The sequence below is a fragment of the Sinocyclocheilus grahami genome, unplaced genomic scaffold (genome assembly GCF_001515645.1).
Source record: "Sinocyclocheilus grahami isolate Dianchi unplaced genomic scaffold, SAMN03320097.WGS_v1.1 scaffold490.1, whole genome shotgun sequence".
Taxonomy (NCBI): domain Eukaryota; kingdom Metazoa; phylum Chordata; class Actinopteri; order Cypriniformes; family Cyprinidae; genus Sinocyclocheilus; species Sinocyclocheilus grahami.
In genome coordinates, this window is record NW_015505669.1 from 576,702 (window position 1) to 586,635 (window position 9,934).

Genomic DNA, 9,934 nt, shown 5'->3' on the forward strand with positions numbered 1-9,934 from the left:
AGAAGTCTCCTCCCTCAAAACCTGACTAGCATGTAGACTACTAAATAGTATGCAAAAAGCAGTATGGCAAATGAATAGTCTGTCTGATTAGGCTGTATTCATTAAACAGTGGGTGAACAATTCAGGGATAGCCTTTTTAACTAAATGATTTTGTGTCTGGTGGTTAGTATGTTGTAGGTCAAAGAATATAGAGGTCAAAAATGGCCGATGTGTACTGTACCTGAAAGCAGTTCATCAATAGTTAATACCTGAATAAAGTACATATTCTGAAATACATATTTTTATTCAGAAATCTTAATCCGAAATTAATTTACTTCATTGCCTTTTTCCAGAAGTTGTTAATTATCACATTTTAAAATACATGACATTAAGGTCTGACTCTCTTTGCCTCTGGAAAGTGAATGACACTGATATAACGCAACTGAACTGAATTTCTGCCCTCACTTTCATTACATTGTCACGCAGATGTTTTAGACTTAGATAACTTGTCTTCATTCTTATTGGCTCGCGGAGTCACTACATGCAGCTAGAATGACCAATAAACTACCGCGCCTCATTGACTATTAAACAACAGGCACAATGAAACGATATTCATTGGTCAAAATCTTCAGCCCTATGGAAATAAGGAAATTTGAGGTGGGACTAGTTAAGTAACTTCGTAGATAGGGACAGACCTTGTGACAGCGATAAAAAGTTAGAGAATTTTTAGTGGTGGATCAAATTTATGTTAGAGACAGTTTGAGAAAGTGGAAGCTCTGATTAAGCGTCTCCTGCGTCCAGCTTTTCCCCAGGTGTTGAGAAACTGATACTGTTTTGAAATGTCTTCAGAAATTCCGGAAATGGTCAAAGCCTTGCTCGAGTACCCTTTCTCTGTCTCTTCGATTGATGACAACGGTAAGAATTACGCATTAAGTAGATCAAGTGGTACATACATTCAAAATGAGACGCAAATTGACTATATTTCCATATAGAAAATAGTGATTTTTTCTTTCTTTTCATGACTTTTCATGAAGTGTCAACAGCTAATGTTGTGCATTGAGAAATAGTTTACTAACAAAGTTTTGGATACATTACTTACAGTGGCTAGGTAATCTGTATGTGCAATTAAACTATTAATATTATGGGGAAATTTGCATTAACCTATTTTCGTGATGTCTGTTCTTATGTATTTACTTAGCAAAATTACCCAATGTAATTATCCTATTCATAGTGTCGGTATTGCATTGACGGACTGTCTTTATAAAACATTTTTGGATAGATTACATTTATTGTTGCACCAAGTAATTGGCTCAATCTGATGCAGAGGTGTAGAACTTTTTATTTCAGTAAATCAATCATGAAATTATGGGGGGGGGGGGGGGATCTTCAATATGATTCTGTCATCTGTATTAAAATTGGGACTGATCATTTAAATGTGATGACACAGATCCTCTGCAACCGTAAATGAAATGTGTAAATAATACACAAAGATGTGGGCTACACTGCAATTGTAGATTGTTGATTTGTAATGTATCATATTGGCTATATAACATAAACAAATAAAACATGAAATATGACCGAGTAACATAAATTGCATATCGCCTGTCGTAAACTTAAGGGCAAGATATATGCAACCTCATTCTACACGTGAAACACGCGATGTTTTTCCTGTAGGCTGCCTTTGCTGCTTCGTGATTGGTCTTGTGTGCACTCTGTGCGTGCCATGAGTGCACGTGCAAGGCCATGTGCCAAACCTAACCATAGACTGAATAAGACACGGGCGGGCGGTTCTCCCGCGAGACATGAACTAATTAGGTACAATGACAAGGCATATTGTTGTTTTAATCCCTAACACGGTTATTGTTGTTATTAATGATGTCTAAGTTAAGGTTTAAAAAGACGGCCTTTAAGGTCACTCATACCATGAAAACGATTTTATTTGGAATTAATTGGTAAAGGTGTAAAAGCCATGTGATTTTAAAATTGTATGTGGTATGTATGCCCACACTTCTAGCCCCACTGTGTCAGTGTATCAATACGGGTCTCGTGACGCGTTTTTCTAATACGTTTATGAAAATATAACCGTTTTGACAACCAATGAAGAGCCGCCGAACCTTCTGTACGTACTGACACGCCTCTGTGTCGTCACGCCTATTTAATAATTCATGAGAGGAGAGCGCGACCAACCTATCCTACAAAGGGGCACGGTTTATATGCATATTAAAACACTCTTCTGTAGCTAACTGGAAAATCGGGTCAAACACAGAAGTAAAGTCTGAATAGAGAGGTGTCAACCGGCGAGGTCATTTCAGATTCGATTTTTTGCGTACATAAGTCACTGAAGACATTAACATCTTTTTCTTGGTTAAACTAACGTTAGGGATTTCAGGTTGTCTTTAAAGTTACGCTATTCTTACGCGCGGCACGAAAGCGTCAGTTAAAATGGACGTGGACCCTGTTTCCGTCACGATGGACGTGGCTGCTTTTCCAGTAGTTTTAAAGAAAATAATGGAAATTCCGCCACCGAATCTTCTAGAAGGCGACGACGGTAAGTGCCTCTGCTGCAGTCGGGCGCTTGTGGCTGTACTGCCGAGTTATTGTCAAACGCATCATGTATGTTAATATAACAACAGCCCAGTAAGCTTTTCTCGTTATGTAAATAGAGAACGTGTTAATTCGTGTTATTTATATCGTGGTTCGGGGAACTTAATGTCTCACGGTTACATTCTCGAAAACTATGGAACTTCGTGAATGAATCATTCTTTCATGTTTTCAGTGAGTTAGTAGAAACGATTCACAATATCAATTTGTTATTTTAGCACTGTTTAACGTACATGTACATTATATAGATCTTATGTAGCTCCGCCCCTTTCCAGCGCTTTTATAGACGCGTTCTGCGTGAACGGCTCCTGATGGGCTGCGCGCTTGTTTGTCTGGTGCATTAATATTGTCTGGCTCATACATTTTTGTTTTTGTACGCTGAATCTTGTCTGTTACAAACTGAACTGTAACATATGAAATAACAACATGCACGTTTAATAATGAATCTCTTCGCAAGAACCGAACGTTTGTTCTGCCCAGTAACAGAACTTTTAAATTGTATTACACTTTATCTACATTTTGTCCGATGCATATTACGTGTAGATTCTTAGACTTGGGATTTAAACATTTTTTTTCTGTCATAATTTATAACTGTGTTTTTAAATTGCAGAAAATGATAAAGAGAAACTCTTTGAGGATGTTGACTCTGAAGGGGTCAGTGAAATGGGACCATCAGCTGCCTTAACACCTGCCATCTGGGAAAAGACCATTCCCTATGATGGCGAGACCTTCCACCTGGAATACATGGATCTGGAGGAGTTTCTCATGGAGAATGGCATTCCTGTCACAGGAGATGAGGATCAGAAAAAGGGTCTTGAGGAAGAAAACTTACAGCTGACAACTGAAAACTCATCCACAACCTCTACAAGCAAGACAGCCCCAGCAATCTCTCTTATGCCAGTCATGGAACTGGATCAGTGTGAGGAGGAAGTGGTCACAATCATGGCATCCAGCTCAACAGACAGCAAATCAGGTCAGCAGAGAAAACAGAACACAGTGTACTTTCGGTCACAACATACTTATCCATTACACAGTCAAGCTGTTTATCATGAAGATCTGACTTAAAGACTCAACAACAATTGAGTGATATTTAAACATATTGAATTGAAATAGCAAAAATGTTTGAAAGTAATGAAACAGTACTAGATGTTGGTTTAATTTCATTATTGGACTTTACTAATTCACTTTTCATCACAGATGAGAACCGTGTGACGCCAGAGCTCATTAATCCAGACGATATTGTGGTAGAGATCAACTTCGAGCCGGATCACACAGACCTTGTGCTGTCCAGTATACCTGGAGGTGAACTGTTTAACCCTCGCAAACATCGCTTCTCCGAGGAGGAGCTGAAGCCTCAGCCTATGATCAAGAAGGCAAAGAAAGTGCTTGTGCCCGAGGAACAGAAGGTAAACACACAGTTGCACGTTCCTCAGGGTTATTATAATGAACTAAAACCATTTTAAAAAATGGTGTTACTTGAAATAAAGTAAACGTTTCCTGAAATATCCTTAAACTTATTTTATTTCAGCTATTTGCTAAGGCATTATATTTACTTAATTCATTTAATGTACTAAAATAAACGAAAAATGAAATAAAAATGAATGAATTCTATATAGCTGATATGACAATTAAATGTAAACGGAAAATCTAAAAATAAAAACCAAATTCAAAATCTTAATAAAAACTATATTAATATCTCAATAACACTGCCTGAAATATTACTTTAATATCGTGTAAAAGTATACTTGACTCTGATCAACAACGGCAAGTAATTGTGCCTGAGGTCCAAAACTCAATTATACAGTTACACCCTAAAAATAAAGTCACAATGAGATGTTCTGAAATCTTTGTCAACAAATACGTGAACATGTGTCATGTAAAAAGATATTAACAGTTGTATTTTATAACAACAGTGTCATTCTCGAAGTAGAGAACATTTTATTTTAAGTTTTTTTTTTTCTCTCTATTTCAGGATGAGAAATACTGGCATCGAAGGAAGAAGAACAACGTTGCAGCCAAGCGTTCACGAGAAGCCAGGCGGCTAAAAGAGAATCAGATCACAGTACGAGCAGCCTTTCTGGAGCGAGAGAACTCTGCTCTGAGGCAGGAAGTGGCAGAGTTGCGCAAGGACTTTGGGTGCTGCAAGAACATTGTGGCACGCTATGAAAGCAAATACGGACCGCTGTAAGGGACAAACAGGCATACAGACAGTTTGCATGTAAACACAATCAAAAGAGCCCCACACGGAGTTAAAACACTGCAACTCTTATTGGTGAATAAGTACTGTTACTAATATGGTGATTAACGGCCTTTTCTCTTCTTTTTCAAGTGCATCAGCTGAAGACCTCTAAACAATTATTGATTTATTTGCATTTTTGAAAGGCAAAAAATTAATAATGGTGTGGAATGAAGAGGAGAAAACAGGAGATAAGTGAATATGATTAAAACTGTAGAGCTAAGTGATGTTCTTAAAAAATCCTTGTCAGCCACTCTTATCAACATATCCCCTTCATTTGAATCTTACTTCATTGCAACAACAACAGCTTTTTAAGTATTTTTTTTTTAAATGCACCAGGTTAGAAGAGGCCTTCCCGCAAACCTGTTCTTGTTTTATGACAAGTTTTATAATATCTAAGTAGTTTTAGAATGTGAAATAATGTGCAGTGGAAGTCACTGGTCTTTATTTATAAAGAATCACTGGCATTGACTTCAATTTACTTTCTTATATATCTTCAGTTTGTATATCTTTCAATTGTCTGAAATATTACATCAATTCAAAAAATTTATTTGGCAAATTTGGTACAGGGTACCAAGTGGTGCATTTTGCCTGCAAAAGTAGAAATAAGTAGAAATATGGGGAGAATGTATCACATTAAAACTGTAAAAACTGAATCAAAACTGTAAACAGGAATTGTACATTTATCATTTTTTTGTGCTGCAAAAATGTAGATGTTTTGTCTGTCAGCAAGTGCTAGAATTCAGCAGAAACTGTATTGAAAATATGTGCTCTGTATATCTGCAAAACCTAAAAATATTTAGATAGTGTCTTTCATAATAACTGAGTAGATCTTCTAAAATCATACCTTGTTTACTTCATCATGGTAGTTTGCCGTTTCTGGGACTCGTGCAGGTCAGTTTATGCACAGAAATAACAGACTGTACATGTGACGGATCTTGTATCTGCTTAGAACTTAGCAAAACAAATGAAGTGCTTATATAGGAGTTTTTTCATATGTATCATATGATATATATTTTTTCAGATAACTTCTAATATTTTACAAAAATGGCTTTGCAGTGAACCACACCATTCATAGCTCAGAGTCAGTATGAATCCGTAAGTGTCCTCAGCAGAGCGCCTGTTTATAAAGGGAGCTAGTGTTACATATAAGAAACTAAACTCAAACCTCTCGTAAGGGCATCAGCCCCCTGCTTGCCGCTTTCCTGCATTTCAGGCACATATTTTGTGCAACTTGTCTCTGTCATTTTGAAACATATCATCAAGGAAAGAAGATTAAAGGGTCAATTCACAAGTTTCACAAACAGTTCATATCTTGTGCCCTCCGTTCATTGTTGTGAAGTGAAAGTTAGGCTGACGTTTATTACCAGGTTTAATTTGGCAAAACTCACATGTGGCCACATTTGTCCTTTTTCATGTGTTTTGTGGAAAGGGAATCTGATATGTAACATAATCTTGACCAAAGCTAACTTTGATCGAACGCTGAACAACATGTTTTCTTTAGCTAGCACAGAATGACTCCACTCCAAATCAGGTGTTTAATCTTTGCAAATTTGTGGTTTGTAGACACTTTTTTTTTTAAAGTGCTCTATGGTTTGTCATTTCTCCTCGAGCTTCCTTTCTGACGAGTGTGAAATGTGAGACGGTGAAATGAGGGACAAGACAATAAAATGGAATGGCGCTTTATGGCTGTTCTGAAAGGAATAGTTACTGTTCCTGACAAGAAGAGTTTCTTCTGTTGAACTAGAAGAAAACTCAGTTGCATGCCAACTTTGTTGCAGTAACAAATCTTTGTTTTGTCGATTTGAATGTTTTTCTAATTGTTACTGTTCTTTTGTGAGGAGTGAATTCTCTTTGTAAGACTTATAAACATTTTTTGACTTGTAAATGTTGTCGGTGTCTTGCTGTTTTGTGTTGTACATATTATTAAAGAACTCAAAAATGTCTTGCCGATATGTCATTTTTAATAAGTAACAATGCATTTGATCACAAAATGCTTTGATGCCTCAGAGAATTATGACTAACTGAATCTCACATTTCAGATGGGAGAGGAGCATTGTGTAACACAGACAGATGCCCCCAAAAAAGTTGCATAACACAAAGAGGGCGGGGCTAAAGAAGACAGTGTGATATGCAGATATACTGAGCTGACCCAAATAAATTTCTGTCTGAAAAAGAATGCTGCCATTCATGGTGCTGTTCACTCTATGTAGATTTCTTCAGGAGCGATCATATTTCAGCCAAGATTACCTAACATTTAAATACAATTCTCAAAAGGGTTCTCACCAGTATATAAGCACAATCTTATTGCCTTTCTTTAAACACATTGTATCAGCAAGATCCAATATTGGATCAATTTCATAGGTATCAACATAAACCAGCTACAACATATGTGAATATATTGAATAAAACCGTTTTTTAGCTTGCATTTGCCCTGGCCCATTTAAGTAAAAGACTCTGCGATATATGATATGAGATTGAATAGGCCTGCTAGGCATACAGTGGGTACGGAAAGTATTCAGACCCCCTTAAATTTTTCACTCTTTGTTATATTGCAGCCATTTGCTAAAATCATTTAAGTTAATTTTTTTTCCTCATTAATGTACACACAGCACACCATATTGACAGAAAAACACAGAATTGTTGACATTTTTGCAGATTTATTAAAAAAGAAAAACTGAAATATCACATGGTCCTAAGTATTCAGACCCTTTGCTGTGACACTCATATATTTAACTCAGGGGCTGTCCATTTCTTCTGATCATCCTGGAGGACATTAATGAGGAAAAAAAATTAACTTAAATGATTTTAGCAAATGGCTGCAATATAACAAAGAGTGAAAAATTTAAGGGGGTCTGAATACTTTCCGTACCCACTGTATGCTAGTCAAATCTGTATTTGGAATGTCTTTCCTTCCTATAACGAAGCCACGAGAGTTACATCAAATTAAATACCAGATACAGTTTATTGTGTAGCCAATCACCAATAATATTCAGAAAGATGTTACGCATAAATGCTGGACTTATAATTATAAATAAACTCAAAATACTCCAGGGGCCTGGTGTATTAACGTTGCGTACGCACAAAATGGGCATGGAAATGTGCGTACGCAATTCTCCACGCTCATATCGGGATTTATAAAAAAATTAACTAGGCGTAAACGTGCGCACAGTACGGACACTAGACCATGCGTACGCACTCTTTTACTGGAGGGAGCGAAATAAGCAAGCAAACAGAATGATTTTAAAGTCTGTTTTACATGTTTAGATTAAATATGACACTCTGAATAAAGAAGTTAAGCACTAAAATTTCATGAAATTATTATCCAGAAATTACAACATTTTTATATGAATTTAAACAGAAATATTTGCAGTGGATGAGCTGCTTTAGAACAATTTTTCTGTGGTGTGCTATTTAATGTTTTAATCACAGCGAAGATTGCTTGACGCATGACAATTCCACTTTAAAGCAGCACTATGTAACTTTTCTGTGTTCAAAATTGGCAAAATGTATATAATGAGCGAGTACATCATGAATTCATCTTCCAAACCGCGTTTTTGTCTTATTCCGAATCACTACGGTACACTTATAATAAGTACTTATATTTGGACTATTGTAGCCTGGTCGGGTCGTCACCGCTGCGGAGTAACACATACCTGCGTGAATCGCCAGACATAAACTTAGAGAAGTAGCTCCGGTTGGAATGTTCTTCCGCGGGATGTGTGCAGTTCTGTTTATTAACCGCTAGAGAGCCTAAAGTTACATAGTGCGGCTTTAAATTGTGTTCTAAATAGCAAAGCTCATGTTCTGAGAAAATACTTTTGCGCGAATAATAATGATAATTTCTGTGAACTTGACTTTGTCTGATGGCTTTGGAACATAGACGGTAACGACAGACATAAGGATGCACTCGTTGATCAAACAGTCCATTGGTCTGATGACAGTAGAACCTCTGTTCACAGGTGTCTCGCACAGACAGAAGCCTAATGATAACACCTTTCGTGCTCTTCCCAATATTGTGACAAACGCCATATTTAAAGGCTAGAATTTGAAGGAAACTGTAAGATATGCGCGTTTTATTTTCTAAATGTTTTATTGACGCAGTGAGTCAGACAGCTATTTACACTGCAAAAAAAATAAGGCCTATCTCTTTCCATAAAAATATAGGCTTATAAACATTCTATGTCATGGTGTCACGTGGATATGCATGGAAATGATATGCAGATAACGTTATGCATATTAAAACTAGGCGTTGTAAGCTCCATAAATGGCTATTTCGGGGAGGAGATGGGGTGGAGAGTCATGTACGCACAATCTGCCGCTGACTGGGTGTTACAAAGGGAATTTTGCACAGGTTCTGGCGTACCCATGGCTTCATAAATCTGAAAACTTTTGTGCGTATGCACACATTTAGGATAAAATCTAAGTAAAGATTTATACATGAGGCCCCAGGTCTCTCATTTTGAAATCTCTATACTACTTCCAGCAGCTCAGAACAAAAGTTGATAGACATAAAATATTCATCCTTACAACCATCTAATCATCTAAAAATGGGGGGGGGGGGGGGAGTCAGTGAAAAAGAGGGGAAAAAAAAAAGAAGGAAACTGTAAGATATGCGCGTTTTATTTTCTAAATGTTTTATTGACGCAGTGAGTCAGACAGCTATTTACACTGCAAAAAAAATAAGGCCTATCTCTTTCCATAAAAATATAGGCTTATAAACATTCTATGTCATGGTGTCACGTGGATATGCATGGAAATGATATGCAGATAACGTTATGCATATTAAAACTAGGCGTTGTAAGCTCCATAAATGGCTATTTCGGGGAGGAGATGGGGTGGAGAGTCATGTACGCACAATCTGCCGCTGACTGGGTGTTACAAAGGGAATTTTGCACAGGTTCTGGCGTACCCATGGCTTCATAAATCTGAAAACTTTTGTGCGTATGCACACATTTAGGATAAAATCTAAGTAAAGATTTATACATGAGGCCCCAGGTCTCTCATTTTGAAATCTCTATACTACTTCCAGCAGCTCAGAACAAAAGTTGATAGACATAAAATATTCATCCTTACAACCATCTAATCATCTAAAAATGGGGGGGGGGGGGGGGGGGG

At 37.1% G+C, this 9,934-nt stretch overlaps 1 protein-coding gene across 2 annotated transcripts; it reads left to right on the plus strand.

Moving 5' to 3' along the window:
• Positions 1–665: 665 nt before the first annotated feature.
• LOC107554051 (thyrotroph embryonic factor-like) lies at positions 666–6,761 on the plus strand. 2 transcript variants are annotated; one of them, XM_016236426.1, is made up of 5 exons: positions 666–894; positions 3,191–3,553; positions 3,778–3,986; positions 4,553–4,764; positions 4,910–6,761. In XM_016236426.1, the coding sequence occupies exons 1-5, from the start codon at positions 819–821 to the stop codon at positions 4,929–4,931; spliced, it is 882 nt and encodes a 293-aa protein (XP_016091912.1). In that variant the 5' UTR covers positions 666–818; the 3' UTR covers positions 4,932–6,761. The 2 variants fall into 2 exon arrangements, with proteins under 2 accessions (XP_016091912.1, XP_016091911.1); XM_016236425.1 differs by lacking the exon at positions 666–894 and adding an exon at positions 2,163–2,527.
• Positions 6,762–9,934: the final 3,173 nt, after the last annotated feature.

What these genes read in the sequence shown, in the direction of transcription:
- LOC107554051 (XM_016236425.1), top strand. Translation starts at nt 2,422, where the DNA reads ATGGACGTGGACCCTGTTTCCGTCACGATGGACGTGGCTGCTTTTCCA. An exon ending in CTCAACAGACAGCAAATCAG is followed by an intron (nt 3,554 to 3,777) that starts GTCAGCAGAGAA and finishes TTTTCATCACAG; the next exon opens with ATGAGAACCGTGTGACGCCA. An exon ending in TTGTGCCCGAGGAACAGAAG is followed by an intron (nt 3,987 to 4,552) that starts GTAAACACACAG and finishes TCTCTATTTCAG; the next exon opens with GATGAGAAATACTGGCATCG.